Source organism: Festucalex cinctus, chromosome 8 (genome assembly GCF_051991245.1).
Source record: "Festucalex cinctus isolate MCC-2025b chromosome 8, RoL_Fcin_1.0, whole genome shotgun sequence".
Classification (NCBI taxonomy): Eukaryota; Metazoa; Chordata; class Actinopteri; order Syngnathiformes; family Syngnathidae; genus Festucalex; species Festucalex cinctus.
This window is the reverse complement of record NC_135418.1, coordinates 16233295-16259361: the sequence shown is the minus strand read 5'-3', so window position 1 is coordinate 16259361 and position 26067 is coordinate 16233295. Positions and strand designations below refer to the sequence as shown.

Here is a 26067-nt window from a genome sequence, read left to right as displayed (position 1 = left end):
GTGCGGTGCCAAGCCATCCGCTACCTTGCCAAAGCCCTCATTTACATGCCTTCAACTGTGGGCCTGAGGTGAAATCTCCACGTAGGAGGGGTCTTCCTCTCTTTTAATTGTCAATTAACCCCGCCGAGCGCTGGAGGCCTCGGACGCGTTCTCGCTCGCTCTCTCGTGCGTAAATACAAACGCGCCGCTTTAACCACAGCTGCAAATCACTTCCGAGGATCATGTCAAGGCCCAATCAAAAAAGGATTCCGCTCCATGGGACAAGATTGTCGTAACCTGTGTTGGACTGATTGTCCTTATGTGCTGTTTGTCTATTTTTGCAGGTTTAATACTTTGCAAAAAAAATTGAGAATATGCCACACATTCTTGAGAGACAAATGATACATTCATGCAAAATTCCAGAGCCTGAACTTTTTGCTCTTCTTGTGATACTATTCCATACACCACATACCAGAAAAGCACCAAAGAGGAAAAATGTCATCAGGATCATAGAACCAAAGATGAAGCTTATTCAAAAATTCATGCTTGTTCTGGCTGCTCAGTATAATAAGCTAAGTTGGCAATAAGTCGCTAATGATAATAACAGAAGAGTAACAGAATGCACATCGGAAAGTATTCACCAACCAAGCTGTAATCTTCCCTCCGTGTTGTCATATTTCATTGAAGTTATGGTTTTATTTCTAGCTGTGGTTAACTTCTTTTAAAATTCATGACATCTTCCAAAAATTTCTCCACTTCCCCATACAAGTAGAGAACACATTTTTACTCTTCGCTGGTTTTACTATTAACGGTCGTGATTTATACTTTTAATTTAAAATTGTCCCTGCACTTTAAATAATGTGAATAAAAACCCACTTCAAATCCATATGTTGATCAGGGTTCTAGTTAAGGTAAGCCGTTTTTAACAAAAAAAAAAAAAAAAACAGAAAAAAACTCTTTAAAAAATAGGAAGAAAACATAGCAAGGTACCACAATAGAGGAAGTAACAAATGAAAAGAATGCACTAGAGTGAAGGAGAGCTGGGCAATAAATCAAATTAATTCGATCAATCGTCATTTTAAAAATCTAATCGAAAATTTGCTGAATCGTGAAATTGCATTTTTGTCTTCTGGATTTTTAAAAGCTGTTGTTTTTATGTTTTGTTACAAGTGGCAAAATGCTAGATGGGTTGTTTACAAGACATGTTTACAATAGCTATCAATTACACGCATTTAAGTGCAAAATATGAATTTTATGTTTATGTTAACACTGATTTAGAATTAATTCTAATTTTTTATAATTTTTTATAAATTATAAATGTATAAATGTATTAAATTAAATTAATTTACAATATAATATTATTTATAATATAAATTTATAATATAAATAAATTGTAATATAATTTATAATAATTATATAAGAAAATATAAATATAAATAATAATAATAGTAATAATAATAATATTTGTTTAAAAAAATAATAATAATAATAATATAATTTATCAATTAAAATACATTATTTTTATCTGAACTTTGCACAGGAATATTTGAATAAATTAAACCTTTAAATACATGTTTGTTGGATTTATTAGATTAAAATTGATAAAAAAAAAAAAAATGTCATTGTCCTGAATGACAGATTTAATTTTTTAGCTATCAGCCCTAGAGTGACGCCACAATAATAGAACCGCAGGTTTTTGGGCTAAAAAAAAAAACCACACATCTGCAAAGAGCCCAGATTCGAACCCTGAATCTCCAAACAATAAAGCAGCATGCAAACCACAAGGTCACCATGCTGCCCCCGAACTTGCTCATTCAACTCACAAGCAGCTAAGAACCTTTCTGACAAAACCACAAAGAGACACGTCCTACATTTCGTCTCATCTCCCAGAGGGCCGGAACCGGCACACCTCACCTCCCCAGCAAACCCCTTCGCCAACAGCAGCCGACCACGTCGAGCGTGACCAAAGCAAAGCAGTTGTGGTCGCCTGCCATGTTTGAGAGGGGTCTGGATTGCTTCCTCCATCCCCACCCCTCCTCCCTGCTGCTGTCCCACTTTTCAGCTTTTTGTTGTCCTGTAACAAGTTGACAAGTGCAATCACTGGTCATACAAGTACACATAGACGCACGATGAGTGGTGGGTCACTGCACAAACGCATACACTCGGGGGAATATGGCTCCCAGCTGAGCTGTATGCACTTTATGTTGTGGTCGTTGTTGCAGGTGACAACAGAACTTGTTATAATATCGAGCTGTGGTGTGTTTATATCGGTTGTGAGGTTGGTGACTATGAAGCAATCAGTGGTATATAATAGCACTCGTTTTCAGTTTGTGGCATACATGTGGAAAAGGAATTTTTACAGGCTAACAAGAAGACAGTAGGAGGCAGAGAAGTGTGAGCAGAGGCAGGGTAAAACCTTTAATCACTGCTGAGAGTTTTGTGCTCAAGTCGCTTTGACTTCTTGACCTTTTCCCCATTTTCTGCTCTCCTTTTTGTGCGCGGAAGTGGTTGGTTCCAAGACGATGAAAGTGTCAGTGTATTTTTTGTGTGCGCGCACATTTGGGACTGGTCAGGAGTCAGCTTAATGAAGTGACTCTGAGCATCGCAAGAGATGTGTGCATGTGCGTGTCTGTCGGTGACTGTCCATTTCGTGCATGCGTGTGTGTATGTGTGCGCATCTGTGTGACTGGCAGGCTCAGACAGTGTGTGATGTGCTCATAAATCACATTGACAGCCTGTTACAGCGCTAGCTTTGGCCACTCAGCCACAGCTAATGTAAACAGAACACAGACATGCACACGCACACACACAAACGCACGCACGCAATGTGCGCTTTAAAGAAGGACATATCTCAAGAGAGAGTGAGGGACAGAGGGGGGCAGAGGAGCAAATGAAATGGACAGACGGGAAAGAAAAAAGAGGGACAGTAGGACTGGAAAGAAAAGAAAAGCGCGGAAGAAGTTTGCTTATGGAAAAAACAAATGCCGCAAATATAAGAACTAAATGTGACTCTATGTCCAAATTATTACAAAACAACAAACGTACAATATAATTCAACAGTATAACACAGTAAGAGTTTTATTTTTATTTATTTTTTTTTGGGGGGGGGGGGGGGTGAATGGGGGAGGGGCTTATCTTAATTGTATGTATTTTTTTTTATGATTAACTCTGTCATGCAGGGTTGCAAAGGGGCGTAAAATTGTCAAGTGAATTTCTGGAAACTTTCCAGAAACTTTCCATGGGAAGTTTAGTGAGTGAATTTTGGAACTATTCCAAGTTAGACACATCATGATGCAGTATGCCGGGGGTGTGGTCCAAATTACATTTGCCATAAGTGACACATCGGGATTCACAGTGCAGGGTACAATTTCAACAAAATCTGATCATTTCTATCTATCTATCTATCTATCTATCTATCTATCTATCTATCTATCTATCTATCTATCTATCTATCTATCTATCGAGAGAGAGAGAGAGAGAGAGAGAGAGAGAGAGAGAGAGAGAGAGAGAGAGAGATAGTTACTGTACCTAGCTAGCTAGCTAGCTATGCCCAAAACGTACACACAATTCAAATGAAGGCAGTCCAATGACTCTTATGGTGGCAATATAGTACCAAATATTATTTATTTTTAATAAATAAATAAAAACAGGAACCTGTCATGATTTCTTACAAAACTTTACAACCGAAATTCATTTTTGACTTGAGTGGGCACTTGTTGCTAGCCAGAGTTTATGGGGCTCGTCTGTCTGTCTGTCTGTCTGCCTGTCTGTCTATCTATCTATCTATCTATCTATCTATCTATCTATCTATCTATCTATCTATCTATCTATCTAGCTCGCTCGCTGTGCCCAAAATGTACACAAAATTCTAACTAAACCTACTTACCTACTTACCCATAGTTTAAACTATAAAGCAAAAGAAAGAAAACTCCACCCATGGCCTGTTTGTTTACTTGTTCCAGAGTTAAACCACACTTTGCGCCGTATCCTTCCACTGGGCATGAAGATAGGCCCAAAGAGTTTTTGCACATTGCTGAACTCATTGCTGTACTACTTAACTAAACTAAACTAAACTTATGCATAGCCTATTCTAAGCAGACTAACATTTTACCCCGGTAGTTGTGAAATGATCAAGTAGTGAATCCCATTGAGCCCACAGAATGTTTCCTGTTGTCCTTCCACTTACAGTACCTAGTGCAGCCCTTCACATACAGTCAACGCTGCCAGCACACATTCTGTCCCCATGCAGGCTCCAGTCTGAAAGGAAGTGACCTAGCTGCCCTTCCTGTGAGTTGGTCTCTGTTCAAAGGGTTCCATGCTGCCAACTCACGCTCTCAATACACACAATAAGCAGGTCCTCAAGTCGTATTTATTTTATTTTTTTTCTCCCCGCAAGTTATCTGTGAGAGATAAAGCTCATCTCTCTGGGGTTGACCTGCAGGGACTTCAAACAGCTCAGCACAGTCCCGGCTCAAGTCTAGCCTGGGAGAGCAGGAAAAAGGACATTTATCACACACACGCACACACGCGACACGTGACCTTTCTTCTCTTCATCATTACGGCCATTTGATGACAGTAAAATCACATTTTACTGTGATTCTTATGGTCCAAATGTGTGGCTTTGCTCTTAGATTTATTGGCTGTGAATAAAGTCATAAATGGTGGGAAACAAATCACGGCCAATTTATTGCACGTGTGACATTTAGCTCCAAATTTAAATGCAGAAATAAGTGTGGAAGATGCAGAGAAAATTCTTTAAAGGCATGATTACCACAAAAAAAAAGAAAAAAGAAAAGAAAAAGGGAAGTACGATCTCAAGATTGTAGAAAAATGAAATGACAGATATAATCTGTCTTGGCATAATATTCCTTTCCTTAAATTGTGTCCAAAAAGTTAAGGAGTTGCATATTACTACAGAATCGCAGCAAAACCCGACTGACAAGTTATTCCATTTTTTTTTCCTTTCCCCTGGCGTGCAGCAGCTCGGCAGCAAGCAGCTGGCCTTCCAGCAGCAGCTGATCCAGATGCAGCAGCTTCAGCAGCAGCACATCCTCAACCTCCAGAGGCAAGGCCTGGTTCCCCTGCAGCCCACCGCCGCCATGCAGTCCCTCCAGCAAGGTATGCGCACTTGAAGCGCACATTTCTTATACGCGCGCAAGGTCACGACTGCCACATGTGAAGCCTGTTAAGTTCATCAAGGCTGCCAAAGACAAACGAAAAGCCCTATTGGTGGGTTTGTGGAAAGTACTCATTGGCGTAATAGGTCAAATGTGCCACTAATTCCCACCTTGGATGTGTGTGCATTCAAATTAGAAGCATATCCTATTTTTATACTCTACCACAGTCCCCCCAGTTTGTCTGCTGGGTTGATAAAAGTTGACTGCTCTGCCCACACTGACCATGTGTGTGTAACAAACATTCATTCTCACAGTAAATTTTGTAAAGTACATTTTATTCTAAAAAGAGTCTACTTGGTCCCACGAGTCAAATTTACACTTGGAAAAGAGTAAAATACATTTTACTCAAAGTATTTTTACTATGTACTGTATTGTACTGTGTACTGTGGCCTATCCCATATAAAAAAAAATAGTAAAGTTTTTTTGTTTTTTGTTTTTTGTTTTTTTTTTACTCAGAAATTTTAATTAAATTTTAGAAGTAGATTTTGTGAGTATATTTTGTTAAATGTTACTCAAGGGTTGAGGCACAAACTGATGATCTTCAGCTTGGGAGATGGCCACTCTACCACCTGAGCTATGCCACTCCTGCTGTTTGCTACTATCTAAAAGGAGACCAAAAACATTCTCTTGTACACTGAATAAAATATACTCTCTTCCAAGTGTAAATTTTACTCTGTTTAGAGTGTGAGTGGTTGTTCGTCTCTATGTGCCCTGCGATTGGCTGGCAACCAGTTCAGGGCGTACCTACTGCCTGAAGCCGGCTGGGATAGGCTCCAGCACCCCCGCGACCCTTGTAAGGAGTAAACAGTTAAGAAGATGGATGGATGGATGGATGGATGGATGTCATTAAAAAAAAATAATAGTATTAGTTAGAAGCAGATGTTAAAACCAACCGGAACTTGTTTGTCTATTTGAGTTGGATCAAGTAGACTTTCTTTAGAGTAAAATCTACTCGAGAAAAAGGAAGGTTCAGAAATGAAAACTTTTTAACTTTTCCCTTAATTTACAAATGATTTTTATACTCACCTTTTCATCTGTGAGGTAGAAATTAAATTCTTCCGTGAAGGGAAAAAAAAAAAACTTCTTATATTGGATTGACAGTTTAAAGAAACAATTCTGGACTTTGGTATCTCTCCCTCCGTATGCAAGTGGAATTTCCCTGCAGTGTGAAAGAGCCGGCCCATTGTGACGGCTCAGCCAGGCGTGAACCGGAGCATTCCTCGGACCAGCCATGCCACACAAACACACACACACATAGAAACACTTGTGCACAAATGCGCATAATTAAACACTGACACACAACAACACACAAATGAACACACTAGTGGACTGCTTCAAAAGATGGTAAGCGGTGAGGGGGGGTTTGACGAGGGCACCCCCGAGAGCTGTAAGAAGACAGAGAAGCTGCTCAGATGGCTCATCAGTGTAAATGTATAACAAATACGCTGACCACATTGTGGTTACGCCAGATAGGTCCTCAGCATCGACACATCGCTTTATATAGAATATATGACTGTAAAACACTGACTTGGTTTAAAGCATTTTGGAAAAGTTACACTAGTAAATGGGGATTCAATGGAAAGGTGCAAATTGCTAATTGTTCTTTCATGGGATTTGAAGAAAAGTATGGCCATATCTTAAAAGCATTTTTGTACCACACATTGTGCATCTCAGTTTCCGTCATACAGCACAAAGTAGGCTGAGGCCACACTACAAAAGAATTGAGCTGAACGACTACATTCAGCCAATTATTGGCATTATAAATGTAGAAGCGGGGACATAATAATAATAATAATAATAATAATAATAACAAAAACAACAACAACAACGCTAACGCTCCAGGACATTCCCCTGAAAATTTGAGAAAATTTCCCCAGAAATTTGAGATTTGATTAAAATGATTAAAATGAAAATTTGAGAAAGGCTGGTATCGGTGCTGATACTATTTTAAGGTATCGGTACTTGTGACCATGATTGACACTAGTATCCGTCGCCCTCTTATGGCTGTATTATGATCAGGAACTACATATTTGAAATTAGAAGAACAGAAAATTGACAGTAATTTAATGCATTTTAAAGGAAAAAAAATGCTAAATTGTGATATAAAGGTCTTTCTTTAAAAATATCTGCTATTGCTTTTTTGGGGAGAAAATTTATGTATCAAAAGTATTAAGGGGTATCGGGACTTGGTATTGGCGTCTACTCAAGACTACTCGCTGGTATTGTTCTGAAAAAAAAAAAAAGTGGTCTCCCCTATTGAACATTTTTTGTTGATGACAAACCGTTGATCCACACTTGAGCACATTTATCAGTAAGATAGTAAAAAAAGGAGTAGAAATGTGAACCTTTATACATGTTGAATTTCAGTGTACGCTCCAAAATTCCCCAAAATTTCATAAAAAAAAAAAAAAAAAAAAAAGTCTGGAACCCCCCCACCAAAGGGACAATGTTCATCCTATTCATAAAACATTCTACTTACAAATAAATGTAAAACATTTTAAGACAAGATGATATTGTGTATTATTTCTGCCATATTTGACTTATTGTGTGGAAATATGGGGAAATACACTCAATCTGTCTTTAAGCTACAAAAAAAAGAGCCATACGAGTTATTTATCACTCACATTACATTGAACCAACAAATCCGTTATTCATTAAATATTCTCAAATTTTATGACCTAGTCGAACTTAAAAGAGCACAAATAATGTATAAAGTATACAATAACCACAATTTCCACAGTATTCAGAAGTTGTTTGAAATCATAGAGGGCTGAATTGTGATTAGATTAATTGTATATGTAGGGCTTTCTTTTATCTTTTACTTTTTTTGCGTAAGCGTTTATAACTTACACTAATAGTTGTAAAGTGTATGTTTTGTTCATTTCCATTCTTTTTTCCCTTCATTTGCTTGTTTGTTTTTCTACTTTAATTATATATTATTAAATATACACTTAAAGTACATTATCATGATATAAGTTAACGTGTTCTTGTACTTCTTCCTACTCCCTTTGAACATATGAATTTTAATAATTATTAATTATTAATAATAATTATTTTCCTTTTTTGGCTTTTATTTTCTTTCCTTCACTTTTATTTTATAGTTTGTATTGCATGTTCGATGTTCAATAAACCAAGCCAAACCAAAAAAAGAAATATCATCTAATTTTCAAATTGAAAAAAAAAAAAAAAAAGTCTTTTTTTAGGTAAAATTAAATAAAAAAAATCAATACAACAACTAAAACTAAATACAAAATGAATGTTAAATAAGTGGCTTTCATTTGGACAGTAACAATATGAAGTTTGAATTGTGGTGTGCCGGCTCCTAATGGAAGGCAGATGTATTCTCATCTCATCTCATCTCATCTCATTCTAATTTATTTCTCCAAACGTGTTTAGCGCTCAGCTGCAAATGTGTTAACTTGCCATTCACTCATCACTTGCCCACTTGAAGTGTTTTCTATTTTCATGAAGTGGTCGGCCCAGCCCGATAAGTTAAACAGGAGGAAACGCTCTGCATTTTTTTACAGCGAGGGTGTATCCATAGATCGATCGGGTTTCTTGGCTAATAAGTGCACACATGGAGAACTCTATACCAACAAGAGGCCTCATTCCTCCACAGTGAGAACTTTTGTTTTGGCGGGACCGCTGGAGAATGCAGTCAAAGCAGACATAATATTTGTATTGCTGCAAGGTCGCCGGGTGTGTATGCGCCGACACGTCTGTCTGCGTGCAGGCAAAAGTATGCTGAGCTACATTGGAGTGCACCGCGGCATTTTAAGCATCTCGCTTTGCTTTGAAATTGGAGCAGAAATAACAAAGCTGCGCTCAAAGTGCACCCTGACCCGCTTGAGACAAATAAGTGCCAGTGACAGCCGCCGCGGTGCTGCTGGACTGACGGAATTGCCATTAATGTTTGGAATGCACGTATGAGTTAGCTTCAGCTGGTGCTTCAATCTCAGAGTTGCAGTTGGATTGTGATTTGAATTAGTAGAAATTTGAAATTCTCATCAATAGGTGGGTTGCAATCACGTGATTCCGGCAGCGCGTGAAATTCAACTTGGGGTCAGGAAGTAGGGAACACCCATTGAAAATGATGGAAAGCGATTATATGCAAAAGCGTTGGGTTAGCTGGGACATAGCTGACAGGCTTTAAAAATAGTAAAGAGTGTTGGATATGATCCTTACATTCTGAGGACAAAGGATTTTCCCGAACTCGTGTCGGATTTACCTGGTGTGGAGGCAGTCATACTACACCACTAGCCAAATGAAGGCGTATAAAAGCACTGGCTAGCACAAGGTAGCTAGCTAACTGGTACCTTACCTGCTATTTTCTACGTGATGCTAGGTTAACCATTCTCAGAGGTCTAACGTATGTTGTGGCCTCATGGAAGAAGGAGCTCAATTTAAGAACCACTTGTTGTGGTAGCTAACATAGCTAGCATTGCTAAAAACAAAGACACAGCCACCTAGCATGGACACACAGTTGTAGAATAAACTCCACATAGTGTTATCAAGGTTAGCTATGTTTCCAGTAATATGACACCGACCTGTTGAGTTTTATTCAGCTATGGAAGTAGTTTCATTACTGTAGCCTTACCTTTCACAAAGTGATCACTGCATATATAAGTGTTGTACGACTTTGCTCCTCCGGATTTCAGAAAAAGGTTTTTTACTCATTTGCTCCTAATAACGTGTAAATACGTTTGTGTGTGTGTGTGTTTTAAGTGTCCCAAAGACGTATTTATACGTTTTTTTGTTTTTTTTTTATGCTAGAGCATACAGAAGGCTTTGATGCAACCTCTCAACTGCAAAGAACGGTTGCAGAAATGGTAGTTATTACACAAATGGCCATCAGGTGGCAGCAGAGCAAAGGAGATCAACCAGGGCCATGTAGAAAAAAAGCTCAATTACTTACAATTTTAAATAGATTTGTGAAAACTGATGAAACTTCTGATGAAAAGCTCTCTTCTAATGCTAATTGCTGCAAAACGGAAACAGATAGAAACATGCTTTTTTTTCATGATGAAAGAAGAGACTTTAATCTTTCTTTTGATAGGTTCCATGTTTTTATAGCAATAGAACACAATATTCTGTGGGCCTTGCAAAATCAGTCAAAATCCTGTAAAACAGCTGGGAGCGAACGGGATTGCTTCTGTGAAAATGGCTGGGAGTGAATGAGTTAATTCAGGTCCTTTTATGGGTTACTGCTTTCACGAAAGTAGGTGTTATTTTTTTTCTCACTTGCACCGATAAACAACACAAAACTTCAGCATTTTCTCAGCTTTTTCTTATGGGGGAGTTACTTCCTGTCCCCCATCTGCGGTTGGGCACTTGTCGTGACATCACATGAAACCACCTATATTATATGAACCACCTTTTCGTCCGAATTAGGCCTTTTAAACACCCCCATCGTGATCATCTTTCCCGCGTTCACTTGTTGGTGAGCTGACCGTGTCTCTGTTGCGCAGCGATGTGTCCGTCGGACCTCCAGCAGCTGTGGAAGGAGGTGTCGGGGGTGCCGAGCAGCGACGAGGCCTTGAAACAAGCCGAGGGCCTGGACTTGAGTACCAACAGCTCTAATTCTACCTCAGCCTTCCCCAAAGCGGCCAGCGCCCACATGCCACTGCACAGCCTGCCCAATGGACAGAGCCACACCCCAAAGAGAGACAGGTACACCGAAAGTTAGCTGCATGCTAACCGGCCACAACATTACGTACACCTGCATCTAATAAGATCAAATGCGGCAGTTGTTGATAAAATAAAATACATGAATTAAAAAATTGATTGCATAACAACAACATTTTAGTGGAACTTAAACCAGGGGTGTCCAAACAATGGCCTGGGGGGCCATTTGTGGCCGGCTGTCTAATCTTAAGTGGCCCCCACAGCATATGCTTTAAAAAAAAAAAAAAAAAAAAAAAAAAGTATTGTATTTTAGTTTCAGTCAGTAACTAAAGTGTAAGTAAATTAAACTAGTACAATTCTCAAATCACTGACCTTCCTGCTTCTGTAGATCTGTACACAAATCCAGAAGAAAAATACATTTAATTAGGGGTGGGCGAGTGGTACTATTATAAATTTGAAGAATAGAACATTGCAATTGATTTCATGCAATTTTAAGGGGAAAAAATGCTCTATTGAAATGTAATTGTATAGGGCTTTTTTTTTTTAATTATCTGTCGTTTTTTGGTGGAAAAAAATTTATGAAATGATTTGATGAAAAAAAAAAATGGTCCCAAATCTCTACATTTAATATGAACCCTGAAAGCTCATTGACGAAGATGGACACAAAGGACATTTTTTGCTGAAACGTGAAGATGAAGTGACAGTACTTTCCTTTTTATTTTATTTCAGTAATGAAAATGAGATTTCAATTTTGCTTTTAGTTAGTTCATTAGTTTTTGTTAACGACAGCAACCTTGACATGCGTATTACATGTTGAGCTTTACGCTGTTCACTTCACAACATCTTGATTATTGCGGTTGCATTTCTCGTGAAGCCGTCCAAAATTAGATCAGCCTTGTGCTCCAAATGTCGTGGCTGGTCAGTGTTAGCGTCCTTCCACTGTGTGACCTGTCGTCTTTCTCATTCACCCACTTCCTATATTTCAATTTCCTGCCTTCCTTTTCACTTTTTAGCCATTCTTGGCTTGCCACACTTTTGTGTGCACCAATGTGTTGTCATTTGGTAGCGAGTATGGGTTGAGTTATGTATGTTCTGCCAGTATGCTGTCAAACACATGCTAATATGATATATAGGGGAGGATGAACGGAAGGAAGAAAAGAGGCGGTATGGTTTAAAGATTGAGATTGATAGATCGAATTCTGCCGTCATTGTGTCGAATGAAGGCATATTAGCACACTACACAGACTGCATTCTATGGAGGTGATGTGGCCCCATGGCTGTACTAGCTGCTCATGGGCTTGTCTCCATTTTTAAGAGCCAGACTGTTTGAGTGGATATCCTCCTTCACCAAGGCAGACAGTGGCGATGACCACGCCCCCCCATACTCCAAAGGCAGCCAACCCCCCAGCAGCCAGTGAGTAGCATGCACACTCACACGCACGCATCACTAGGGGTGGCAACCTCTGGATAACCCACGATACGATACGATAAGCGATATGAGGTTAACGATTATCTCACGATATGACGATACCACAATTATCGATATATTGGTCAGGTAATAAATCCACGATAATCTACGATCAAACTACTCAAGAAAAAAATTGATGTTTTGTTTTGTTTTTTTCAATGAAAATGTAGTTTCTCTTTGTACCATGCCTGAAACATATATTAAAACTGGTGTCTTCTTCACAGTGACTACTTGAGTATATATTTTCTTAAACAAATACAAATGTCTAAACATAAAATATGTTTTAAAATGTTAAAATTGAAGATATAATACACATTTTTAATAGAATCATATCTTACACAAATAAAAGTAAGCTCATGAGTCTTCTTCGCCTGAAGACTTCCGCACATTTCCCCCGCCACTCTTATGACGCGTTCCCCCTAGGGGCCCACCAAGTAATTGCTCAATAAGTAATGGACATTGGAGCTGTTATAGTGGCTATATATTAACTAAAAATATCACAATACTTGCGTAGGCGTATCGATAATCTATCGGAAGTATCACGATTTATTGTGATATCGATATATCGTCACTCAGGATGTAACGATATCCAAACATCACAATATGATATTATCACAATATGAAGGTCACGATACGATAATTGTCATGATATTGATATTTTAAAAAGACCACAATATTTAAAAAAAAATAAAATAAAAAAAGAGCTCATACTAAAAAAACAACAAATTGTGCTTTTGTACATAACAGCAATGCATATAAACCACCTAAAATATCTCATAACAATAGTGAGGCACTTACTTGCTAATGCAAGCACACATTGATCGCTTCACAAGCAAGTTAGGATCCCCTTCATCTGACAATTAGCATAGATTTTAAACATAGGATAAAATATATTAAATTGCACTAATAAAATAGCCACTGGAGGGTGCTAGAACTGCACAAATTGAAATCAACCTGACTTTTTTTTTTTTTTAACAGAAGTGTTTCTTTTAAATATTGTGAACATGACGACAATGATATTCTTCTTTTAAATATTGTGAACATGACGACAATGATATTGTGGCAGTTTTAATATCACAATATCACGATATTGCCCTTATCGTTACATCCCTAATCGTCACACTCCTAACGCACACACGGCCCCCGCCTAGGAAGTCACTTCGAATGGTGGTCCAAGCTGAGTGCATCCAAACAGTGAGTGCAGTTAGCCTGCTAAGCTAATGCATGGCTGATGTGGAGGAAAATGTGGTTGCCAGCAGTTTGTCACGGCTGCTGTCTGAGCAGCTTCTGAGTTGACTCAAGCACAGCCAACACACACTCATACGCTGCCCCAACCTCTGCATGCACGTTAGATCAGGAAGAGGCGAAAAAAGGGAGCGAGAGCGAGACGTGTTTCCATCTGCAAAACAAATGGTTTGTGTTAGACGACCTTATGATGTTCATTTGGTAGGATCCTCAATCCGCACACACAATCAGAGAAAGTTTCGGTCTACATCTGCTACTGGGCCCGCCACACACCCGTATACATTCACATTCTACTCACATATATATAATGTTTGTTTTACCGAGAGCACAAGCCAAGCTGGCCCAGTTGCGCACAGTTAAGCTCACTAGAATAACCATCGAGTTGGGCTCGGCGTCAAAGACCTGAAACGCAAGAGCCGACAGCGAGAAAGAACACACACGTGCGCCGCGTGCGCGCCAAGGACAAAAAAGAGTAGAAGTCCAAAATGTGCTTCTGAGGTTGCTGGAGTGATCCCCATTATTTGCCTGGCTTCTGCAACTGACCCCACTCTGCTCTATCATCCTCCGGCTGCACTTGGCTCGGCGCGCGGCGCGAGCTAACCGCGCTCAGATGGCTGCCTCGGCGCTACTGCTGCAAACGGTTATTCATTTGTGTGGTCGATTGACACTTTGCCGCGCGCGTTCCTTGCTTTGATTGACCGCATATTGTGTCTCTCCTCGCAGTCACGAGGAGCACGCCGGTTCCCATCCTCTCTATGGCCATGGAGAGTGTAAGTGGCCTGGCTGTGAAGCACTGTGTGAGGACATGGGGAAGTTCATCAAGTAAGTGCTTTCAATCTACTTGTTCACCCATATTCTGCTGTGTTGGTGTTGATTTAAGCTTCAGACATTGATGTCTCCTTCCAAGCGTTCTTGGTTGTTATCCTCAAATTTGGCAGTCATTCACTTCTTTTCTCATTAACCACAAACTTTGTTTAAGACCACATCAAAACTGTCTTCAATTCCATCTTGAATTGTAACACATTTAAAGGGGCTCAGGGACCCAATTTCATCCATGTATTAAAAGAAACATGACATCTTATTTGATTGAGATCACTTGTAGGAAGATGAAGTAAAACCCAAGTGTAATGTCGAATGTCAGTCACACATGCCACTGATGTATTTGATGAGTACTTCTCCAAGTTGTCGGTTGCCATTGGTTGCATCACGTTCAGTGAGCGTCTGACACATCTATACATGTGTATACGTTAGTTAGGTTTCCATCCAAATGTTTTGAAATTTTGAAGCGAAATTTTCTGAAAATGCGCAAAACGGACGTGCGACCTTTGCCCGTTTCCATCCGTTCTTCTTTTGCGAATATGCGCGGCGAGATGACGTCGTAGTGAGGGATACATAATTCACCCACGGAACGTTGGGACGATGGGGAGTTTTGGGTGGGAAATAGTTTGTCTTGTTGGTTTCCCTCACGCATTTAAGTGTGTCATTACATTCAGAGCTTGTGTCAACAAAGCCATCTAAAATTGCATTCATGTTTTTTTCTTTAATTAATTTTAAAAAGAATCATGTTTCTTCATCTCCCCAAACATATCTTACTTTATCATCCGCCATTTATTGTAACTACAAACGTATGCGTGACGTACTATCGGTCAAAACGTGCAATTCCCACATTTGTTATTGTCATTTTTATTCGCCACACTTTTTTTGCCGCGCAACAACTCCCACATAATACTTCCAATTTACATTGTTCAAATTTCAACTAGCTTCCAAAATTCACGCTTCCTGGGGTATATACCGTCTGATTCTATATTACTTACAGTATTTGCACAATTTTACATTTAATATCAACTTTTCCCCATTCATTTTCAATGGGACAGTCATTGATCTTTTCTAAATATCATTTTCCATGCCCACTTCCATATGTATAACTTATCATTACCAGGTGTCTGATACTGCTCGGTGGAACAGTTGGTCAAGCACATTGTCCAGTAACCAGGAGGTTATAATTTCACAATTTATCTCTCAATTTGTTTTCAGCATTCCCACGCAATTGCTCCATTGACAAAATGCATACAAACTTTTTTTGCGAATTTTGGGCCTTTTTTTTTTTTTTTCTGGCGTTTCCATTCAGTTTCTTTTTTGCAATTCTTGAAAATTTTAATAAAAATAGAAAACTATTGACACCTTTAACCAATGACTCTAACACTTTACTGGCAGTTAATGACATAGGGAAAAAAAATCTTAGCATGGAAGCTTACCACTCAACAAAATCATAATTAGCGCAAGTTGTTTGATTTCATCAGTGTTGTGTCCCAGTCCTTCCTGTGCACATCTTCGTCGGTTGTTATTAACCAGTATGAAGTCAATTGAGGATGCCGAGTCTGGCCTTGACACGCTTTACTTCCTCACACACATACACACTCACACAGCGGACTTCCCGTAGCACTGCGGCTGCTGACGACGGCTTCACGAGCCCCTAACGAAGCCCCCGAAACAAACTCACCGTCGTTATGTTTTTTATGGAACTATTAAGCAATTTGAAAAAGCGGGAGGGGTATTAATTAGCCAAGGTGATGAAATCGGCCTTATCATGAAAGTGCGCTTGGTGATTGTGATGGCATCGGACAAGCAGATCAAAGCTCGCAGGCAGGCTGGGAAAGTTTGGAGAGGAAAGCTGTTGTTTGGTGTCTCATTTCACATAGCCTCGGGCAGATGGAAGGAGAGGGAGGGGGGAAGAGTGAAAGTGTGCGAGAGAGAGAGAGAGAGAGAGAGAGAGAGAGTTGAAGATGAGAAAAAATAGGCGGTGACAGATAATGCCCGTAAGTCCGACAATGCTCCCCCCTTCAAGGCAGCCTTTGTCATCACCCCGTGAGGGGAGCGGCAAGAGCAGAGGAAGAAGACGCTCCACTATTTCAGACTTTCTTGCACCCCCACTTGCCTCTCTCCCTTGTAAAAATCCTTTGAAAAGTTGGGTCAAAAATAACCCAAACTGGGTCAAAAAATAGGCTGACCCAACTTTTAAGGTTGTTTATGTCAAATTAACTTCGTAAACCAAGAATCAACCCCATTTTTAACTTGTTTGTGGGTTATTAATTTGTCCCAACTTTTTTGGATCGATCCAACTGAATTGGGTTAAAAATTAACTGAGCTATTTAACCCAACAAGATGAGTCAAATTAAATTAATAACCCACAAAGCAACCCAGTTTTTTTCTGGTGGTTTCGTGGGTTATTCATTCGATCCAACTTTCTGGGTTAATTAAATAACCCAGTTGAACTGGGTAAAAAACGAACTGACCCAACTTGAGTCAAATTAAATTAATAACCCACAGAGCAACCCAATTTTTTTTCTGGTTGTTTCATGGTTATTCATTTGACCCAACTTTCTGGGTTAATCAAATAACCCAATTGAAGTGGGTAAAAAAATGAATTGACCCAACTTGAGTCAAATTAAATTAATAACTTATTTGTTTGACACAACTTTTTGGGTTAATTGAATAAGCCAATTGAACTGGGTAAAAAATTAACCGACCCAACTTGAGTTGAATTATCCAACAAAGCAACCAATTTTGTTGTTGTTTTGTGGGTTATGTATTTGACCCAACTTTTTGGATCCAACTGAATTGGGGGAAAAAATAAACTGACCCAACATTTTGATTTTTTTTAAACTAAACATTTGAGTCAATTTAAATTAATAACTCACAAAGCAGCCCAATTTTTTTTACTTGGGTTATTTATTTGACTTAATTTTTTTGGATTAATTGTATAACCCAATTGGATTGGGTAAAAAGTGAACCAACCGAACTTGTTGGGTTAAATTAAATTAATAACCCAGAAAGTGAACCAATTTTGGGGGTTGCTTTGCAGGTATTCATTTGACCCAACTTTTTGGGTCCGACTAAATTGGATAAAAATAAACCAACCCATTATTATTTTTTAAAAAAATTATTTTATTTTTTTAGTTATTTAATCCCAAAAATTGGGTCAGATAAAATGAATAATCTACAAAGCAACTTTTTTTTGGTTCATTGTGGGTTAGTCACTGGACCCAACTTTTTGGGGTAATTGAATAACACAAACAGTTGGGTCGGTCAGTTTGTGTTTGTTTCTTGTTTTTCTTTATTTATTTCTTTTTTATACCCAAGTGTGTGCGGGTCTGTGGTGATGGGCCCGGGTTTAATGTGGGTTTATGTCTTGTCTGCCAGCACTCTGTGGAGTAAACAGAGCCTTATTGTGGGCCACATCCAAAAAGAAAACCTGCTACTGTTTATGTCCCATCGACAGACAGAAGGGAGTTTTTTTTTTTTTTTTTGGTCGGAATGAGAGTGAATCATTGGCATTTAGGGAGATGTGGGAGGGGGAAGAGTGGACGGAAGAGTGAGGAGAGTAAAAAAAAAAAAAAAAAAAAAAAGGGGGGAGAGAAGTGAGATCATGTTTTTGTTATTATTATCGTGCACTTGTGTTGAGCCATGGATTAGCCATGCCATGACATCATTGTTTTTGTTTCATTTCAAGACTCACTCTGATATTGCCTAACTTTCCGAAGTTGAAGTCAGAGACTCGCGCGCACGTCCGCGCGCGCTATCATGCGCAAGTTTCATTTGCCCCAAAACAGTGAGAAGAGTGCTTCCTTTGGATTAACACCACATGATATCATAAAAAGTCCCTCTTGAGCACGGGCACACACACTTTACGGATATGCGCTGGCACAAACACGCGGTGGGCGGGCGGCAGCAACCTGCGAATAACCTTGGTGATGACAGAGGAGAGAAAGGGATGGAGGAAGGGAGACAGGGAGGGGTGCAGTGGGAAAGATCAGAAGGTCCCAGGTCCTCCCACAGCGGAGGAAACAAACAGCGCCGGCACTCAGTCACACACGAACGCACATTCATACGAAGTGGCGCGAAGTTTAGCAAGAAGCGCGTCTGCGAGATAAGCTTTTGGCCGATAACGCATGAGCTCATATCCAGGTGGTTGTCTTGGAACACGGCTCACTTAGCACCAGTGAAGTATACACACGCACGCACAACACAGCTGCTGCGTCCTTCACCAGACAAAATAAACCATGAGGACATTTCGGAGACAGTTCGTAACTCTCAGCTAAATAAAGTGTGATCGCTCTCCAAAGTCATCAGCAACCAGGACTGTTTTTTGCAACCGTTCCAGAAATGACTTAACCCCGTGAAATCTTCTTTAGGCACTTGAACAACGAGCACGCCCTAGATGACCGCAGCACCGCTCAGTGTCGAGTCCAGATGCAGGTGGTTCAGCAACTGGAGATACAGGTGGGCCTTCATTGTCACCACTTCCCAAACTAAAAAAAAGGCCCGACCCGATTTTGCTCAAGTCCATCGTGTTTATGGAGAGCAGTGGAGCTTGTAATTTAAAAGGAGCATTCGGCGGGGAAGCTGCCATCGCCGCTCCAATTATAAAGCTGCTCTGGTCACCGGAGAGAGCGAGTGAGGCGGTGAAGGGGAGGAAGGAAAAGAAGAAATAAAAAAAAGAGACGAGCAAGAAAGCAAAAGGACATGCCACACTCTTGACAGCTTGCTCAAGCTGATACACGCAACTGTTCATATGTGTGCTGTATGAGCAAATGAAGACACATGAAGTCATGAAGTGAAAAATTAAAAAAAATATATGGTGTTGTAATGTCAGGAATTTAGGTGTGGTTATGGACCCAAAATGCAGAGAAGCAGGGCGAGGAGGCAGAGGTGAAGTAAAAAAGGGAATTTAATTAAACCAAACAAAAAGCGAACTTCAAAAGGTAAGCAAAGCAAGACGGGGGAAAACAACAATGACTCGACACGGACAGAGGGGAGACAAGAGACTAAATACACACACACACACACACACACACACACACACACACACACACCAATCAACACAATTAGACACAGCTGGGCAAGACACAAGTGGCAGAGGGTGCTGATTGGTTGACACATGAGGAAGGGCAGGCAAACACAGGTGGACATGACAATGCTTGACAAAACTAGGGGTGCACACAAGGACAACAACGCAAAACACAGATCATGACTACAACTAAGAAAAACAAGGATAAAATCAAACGAAACCCAAACCCAACTCAAACCATGACATTGCAGTCCCCTTTTCAGGTTCCAACAGGACTTTTAAGGCTTACTAGTGTACGTCACGTTCACACGCTCTGTTCTGGTTCATCCTGAAGGTGTTTGAAGTGGTTCTTCCACAGCAAAGGCACCCAAGCATACATTTATCGAGCAAATACGGGATTCGCCAAGCTGTTGGAAGCACAAAATCATCAAAATCAAGATTAATTGATTCATCACTTCAAGGGTAAGTCAAGCATTTTCTTTACAATATCTTCTACGCGGCCCAATCATGACTCAGCTTGTGAACGTCACATGACCAACCTCAGGAAACAGGTGAGCTGCCTGAGACCTGAGCAACTGTCACTTTCACTCAACAGCATGTAGCAAAATGGCCGCCCCCTGAGATGGATTAAAAACAGGTGGATTTTGCTGCTGAACTCATATTCCATCAACACAATATTGATCAGATTGTCGTGTTTAGACTAATGGAGCTGCATAGAACATATTATTGTAAAGAAAGTGTTTGCATTGACTTGCCCTTGAAGTGTACATCAAAACAACTGCAAATGATTATGAAATTTCACTTCAGAACATTAATGGAACACCGGGAAACCAAAACCACTGATAAAATGTTACAATATTACTGTTCATTGAATATGTTTTAGATTTCCACAAAATCGGTGCAAAAAGTGGAGTATGTATATGTACACATCACATGTTTAAGATGTATTAATATCCATTACTGAGATCATTGACACAGTTTATTTCACACTGGATTTTTGTTTTGTTATTTTTGTTGAGACATTTCTGACAGCTGTTTTTGACTAATTTTTGGGTTTGAAATCCAAAATAATCTCGTTTTCTCTAACGTGTCAAGTTCATTAACTATAGGATCCCCGATACATGTCTATGTATATGGAAAAATTACAAGCTTTGAAAACTAGACTGCACAAACAAGTTGCCAGGTAGTTGTAGATGAGTCCAATTGTAATCAGCTCTTCTTACTACAGTCTTTCTACAGCTAATCAATGCTATGTTGCTTATCTGAAGTGTAAACCATTGATGATAGCAAGATAATTTTTAGTTTTAATCAGCATAAAAATCTAACTCAGCAGATTTTTTTTCAAATTGTTATTAGCAATAGTGCATGACTGCATTCCACAAAAATAAAACAGTGACTCCCACCACTGGTGGTAAACATTCTCTTTGCGATGCTGAGACCTCCACCAGGGAACACAAAGTGACAGAGGAGCAGGCGACATCACATCACATCGGAATGTCCATCCTTATCTCACTGACGTGTCACTTCATCCCTCAACAGGCGCACACCGCTCACGCACACACACACATGCATGTTTACATTTCTAATATTCACACATGCTGTCGCGGGGTGTGTGTGTTAATAGTGCTGAAAGTACACGCATACACATACACACAGAAAGGATATCCACAGGCTATAATGGAAGCCATTTAAAGGCAGTCAACAATGTCAAAAGGGAACAAGTGTTTCTGCAGGCTAGTGCGAACGTGTGAGAGTGCTGCGGGTGCTCTCATGCTTCTCTCTGCCCAGGGTGTACTTCCACTCGTAATACTGTGTCAATATAGCCTTGTATTTATGTGCAAGAGAGACAGGGCAGTGCGAGACCATAACCTGCATTTTGTTTCTCACAGCTGGCAAAAGAGAGCGAGCGACTCCAAGCCATGATGACCCACCTGCACATGCGCCCCTCAGAGCCAAAGCCTTTTAACCAACCTGTGAGTTCACACTGGCACGCCCATATTTTTATGACAATTACATTATTATTATTATTATTATTATTATTATTATTATTATTATTATTATTATTTTATGTATTTATCATTATTGTTGTTGTTGTTGTTGTTATTATTATTATTACCTACAAATCTATAATATAAAGTGGGAGAGTTCTATTTTTGAAGATTTTTGGGCTATTATTATTATTATTATTATTATTATTATTATTATTACTACATACAAAAAACATACATAAAGTGGGAGAGTTCTATTTTTGAAGATTTTTTTGGGACTATTATTATTATTATTATTATTATTATTATAAATACTATTATATATTTTATATATTTAGATCTTTTATTTATGATTTAGTTTTATTTGTATTATTTTATTTGTCGCTAGTTATATATTAGATTATTATTATTTAGATGTATTAATTGAATATATATATATATAAATATATATATATATATATATATATATTATTATTACTATAATAATAATAATTATTATTATTATTATTATTATTATTATTATTATTATTATTATTGTATTGTGTTATTTGTAGCTTGCCATTTGTGCCCTCTATTGACCAGTGTGGGTTAATGTTCAGTCAGCTACTTCTTAATTTTATTCTTTTTTCTTTAAACAAAAAAAAAATCCAAATGGGGTTCTTCATTATTTTTATGCAATATTTAAAGAGTACAATTTCTCATCTGCTCTGAGAGAGAAATACCAAAGCAGGTTGATGAGGGCTGGAAATTAGATGTAATGGTTGTGAAAATGTGTGTGTGTGTGTTTGACCATAGTGCTTGTTATTAGTCATCTGTCTAATGAATATTTCATTATTCAGATTTACGAAGAGTCCTATTAAAATATGAAGATGTTGAAATTAATTGTCAATTAGAGGAAGTGTGTCATAATTTGAGTTGATGTAAATGGTGCACCAGAGTGGCGTGTGTGCGTGCGTGAGACTGATGTGTTGGGTGGGGGGGTATCGGCCGCCATTATCATCTAATGGGAAATGGGGAAGAGGTGTGTTCCGTCACCGCTGGAGCCGAGGCTGTGGGTCAGGGATTGGAGGAGGCGGGGCAAGGGCGGGGCGACGGGAATGGAAACAAAGCTTGGCCTCAATTAACAAGGTTCGACTGTTGCCGTGGTGATTTGGCAGGGTTGGGGCGTTAATGAAGTACCTGTTAAACAGTCCCGCCCCCTCGAGTCGGCTTAAATGGTGGCGAGAGGGAACGGAGGAAAGCCGAGGAAATTCACACACACACACACACACACAGACAGAGGTTTTAATTAGTCCTAAACTAGTCGTCCTAACCTCGGTCCCAGAGAGGCTGCGGCTTGTGGTGAAATGTGTGCGTGTGTGCGTGTGTCTGCAAGGCTCTAATTGGCCCGTATTCTTCCGTGAAGTCTTGGTCACCGCAGCGTGTTTTCTGTTTGTGTTCCTTACAAACATGCTGCTGTGTGGTTTTGTTTTTGCAAGCAGGGTTAATTGCAGAAGTGTTTTGTGTATAAATGTATGTCACTGTGGTGTTTGTGTGCGTTTTCGGCGGTGGGGTGGGATTTAAAACTAATAGCTGCAACATGATACGGTGTACACAACTGAAATGTTCTCTGTTTGGAGAATTGCTTTGCACATGTATGATGGCGTCCTCCATTGCAGGATTTGAAACTATTAGAAGTCCTAGATCAGGGGTCTTAAATCTTAGTCACAGGGCGGCCATCTTGTTACTCCGAACTCGCGAGCAGACTACAGTCTAAACTCTACAGTATACGTACAGATGAGACAGACACAACTCGTAGGCAGTTAGTATAATGCCGTTGGTCACTATTTTTTTATCCATTAAAAAAAATAATAATAATAAATTAACAAGTGGACGGTACGTGCTACTTTGAAGACCCTCTTTTTTTTCTTTTATCGCTCAGTTCCTTCGACCCCAATATTAGATTTGGCAAAGGCATCTTTTGTTGAATTACAGTTATAATTTTGTAATTTATACACAAATTTAAGGCAAGGTTTATGTTTAATAAATTTAAAACACCATAAATCATGCTATTTCTGCTAAGTACTGTCTCAAATGTTCTCCAATTTCGATACTGTAAATGTATTGGACCGTATGCCGAGAAACAATTCTTGGGAGGAGCAATATGGCGGCCTCGCGACCTCAAAAGTGTTGGCCTATCGGCTATCCAGTCATGTATATATAGATCAGTGCCCCGATTTTCTGGCCGATCACCGATCTTTTAATAAGTATGACCTGCCCATCCTGATTTTTTTCAAAACAAAGCATACACATTCCAATCTTATTTTATTGGAAAACACTGAACAATATCTGTGAAATAATTCAAATAGGTTGCTTAACTCATTCACTCCCAGCCATTTTCATAGATGCAATCCCATTTTACTGAATTTTGACTGATTTTGCAAGGCCCACAGAATATTGTGTTCAATTGCAAAAGAAAGATTAAAGTCTCTTCTTTCATCAGGAAAAAAAAGTATGTTTATATCTGTTTCCGTTTTGCAGCTATTAGCATTAGCAGAGAGCTAAGTTTCATCAGTTTTCACAAATCTATTTAAAATTGTAAGTAATTTAGCTTTTTTTCTACATGGCCCTGGTTGATCTCCTTTGCTCTGCTGCCGCCTGCTGGCCGTTTGTGTAATAACTACCATTTCTGCAACCGTTCTTTGCAGTTGAGAGGCTGCATCAAAGCCTTCTGTATGCTCTAGCATTAAAAAAAAAAAAAAAAAAAAAAAAAAAAAAAAAAAAAAAAAACGTATAAATGCGTCTTTGGGACACTTAAAACATAAAAAAAAAACGTATTTACAGTTTATTGGGAGCAAATGAGTTTAAAAAAAAAATGAAAAGCTTATTAGTCATCTCAGCAGAAGAGGACAGTGGCTGACTTTTTTAGACCTCTAAGGAGGGAGATGAGATTGGTGACAAAGATCGGTTTATTTTTGATCACCGATCCGCCAAAATGCAGGAAATATGGGGACGATGGGTGGGTTAGGGTTAGATCGGTGGAGTACTTCAACTAAGCAAAGAACAAATATGTGTGTCCTCACCTACACGTTTGCCTCTCGGCAGTTGAACCTGGCTTCCAGCGGCTCCCTGTTAAAGCGGGACAGCGACGTCTACCCGGAGGGCCTTCCTCACCCCCCCACCTCGGCTGCAACCCCCATCACACCGCTGCGCCAGGGACCCTCGGTCATCAGCTCCTCCAGCCTTCACACACACTCCCACGCGCACGCGCACGGCGTCGGGGCCATACGTCGGCGCAACTCCGACAAATACTGCACCCCCATCGCCTCGGGTAGGCCGACATCCGACAGCTCACTTGTGTCATTCAAATGTTGGGTTTAGATTTGAAGTTTTTTTTTTTTTTTTTAATCCAACTCAGAGTTGGCTCAGAACTGTGAGTTCTACAAGAACGCTGATGTCAGGCCTCCCTTTACCTACGCCTCCCTTATACGTCATGTAAGTCTCCTCACTGCTCCTCTCCCTCCTGTCCGTCCGTCCGTCCGTCTTCCCCTCTTAATTGCCTTTGCATGCCTACAGGCTATTCTGGAGTCTCCTGACAGACAGTTGACTCTCAACGAGATCTACAACTGGTTTACACGCAAGTTTGCCTACTTTAGGAGAAACACAGCCACGTGGAAGGTAAATGCATCTGCTTCTTAACCTACTTTTGAAATCAGAGGCCAGTAAAAACTGTTCAAATATGATTGGTTTTAAAAATGACTGCAATATGTCACAATTTTAAAACTGAATTTGGAATTTTGGTATTTTAGTAAGAAACATGAAATTGGTGCACATAATTTGCTTTCATGGGCCACATCAAATAATGTGGCGGGGCCGGAACTGTTGACAATTGAATTTGTCACCTGTGCCGTAAAATCTCAACATTAGTCTTATCATATTATGATGTTTCTCCTCACGATATTATTCTTGTAATGTTTTAACTTTATTCAGTATTCCATAAAATAGGGATGTGTTTGAGATCTTTTTTTTTTTTTTCAGACCAATCACCGATTGGTCTCACTCATCACCGATACCAATACAAAGTACCAATACCATTAGTACTTTTGCTAAATAATTAATTAAATAAATAACAATTTTAAGGAAAGACCCGTATATCCCAACTTAACATTTTTTCTTAATGAGTGGGATTTTTTAAATTCTTTTTTTCCATGTGTTCATAAAATACATGTTTTTTTTACAGAACACACAATAAAATTAATGTAAATAAATAAATAAATAAATAAATAAATAAATACATAAATAAATAAATACATAAATATAATAATACATATATGTCTTTAATTCCTTATTGTAAAACAGTCACCTGGTATCGGCCGGTTTCTCTGGTGCCGATACCTTGTCATAAGGCTAAGTATTGGCCCGATACCGATACCTGGCATCAGTACTCACCCATCCTTACTATAGAAGTATGAACTTATTTTCTAATATGACTTTATTCACATAAAAATATAACTGTGCTCTCCTCTTAATTTGTGCAATTTCTAAACATTTCAACCTATATCTCTTTTCTCAGAATTAACTTGCTACAGAAATCAAGCAATGGACGAAGGTCAAAGATTTTTATCAGCTCCAGTATGTAAAAGTATAAAAGGGTCAAAACATTAGAAAATGTTGCACTACAGTGAATGAATCAAAGTTTAAGTGCGTCATCTCCTGCATAGTGTTATTGAAACATGAGAAATAGCCAAAATCCACGAT

At 39.2% G+C, this 26067-nt stretch overlaps 1 protein-coding gene across 1 annotated transcript in view; it reads left to right on the top strand.

Annotated features, from left to right (window-relative positions):
- foxp4 (forkhead box P4) overlaps nt 1-26067 on the top strand; it is a 125213-nt gene that overhangs the window by 90062 nt on the left and 9084 nt on the right. The window contains exons 7-15 of the mRNA XM_077529808.1: nt 4959-5097; nt 10625-10826; nt 12097-12195; nt 14218-14316; nt 18687-18774; nt 21232-21315; nt 24415-24640; nt 24728-24804; nt 24886-24987. Coding sequence (XP_077385934.1) covers nt 4959-5097; nt 10625-10826; nt 12097-12195; nt 14218-14316; nt 18687-18774; nt 21232-21315; nt 24415-24640; nt 24728-24804; nt 24886-24987 — 1116 coding nt within the window. The remainder of the gene's footprint in view (nt 1-4958; nt 5098-10624; nt 10827-12096; nt 12196-14217; nt 14317-18686; nt 18775-21231; nt 21316-24414; nt 24641-24727; nt 24805-24885; nt 24988-26067) is intronic.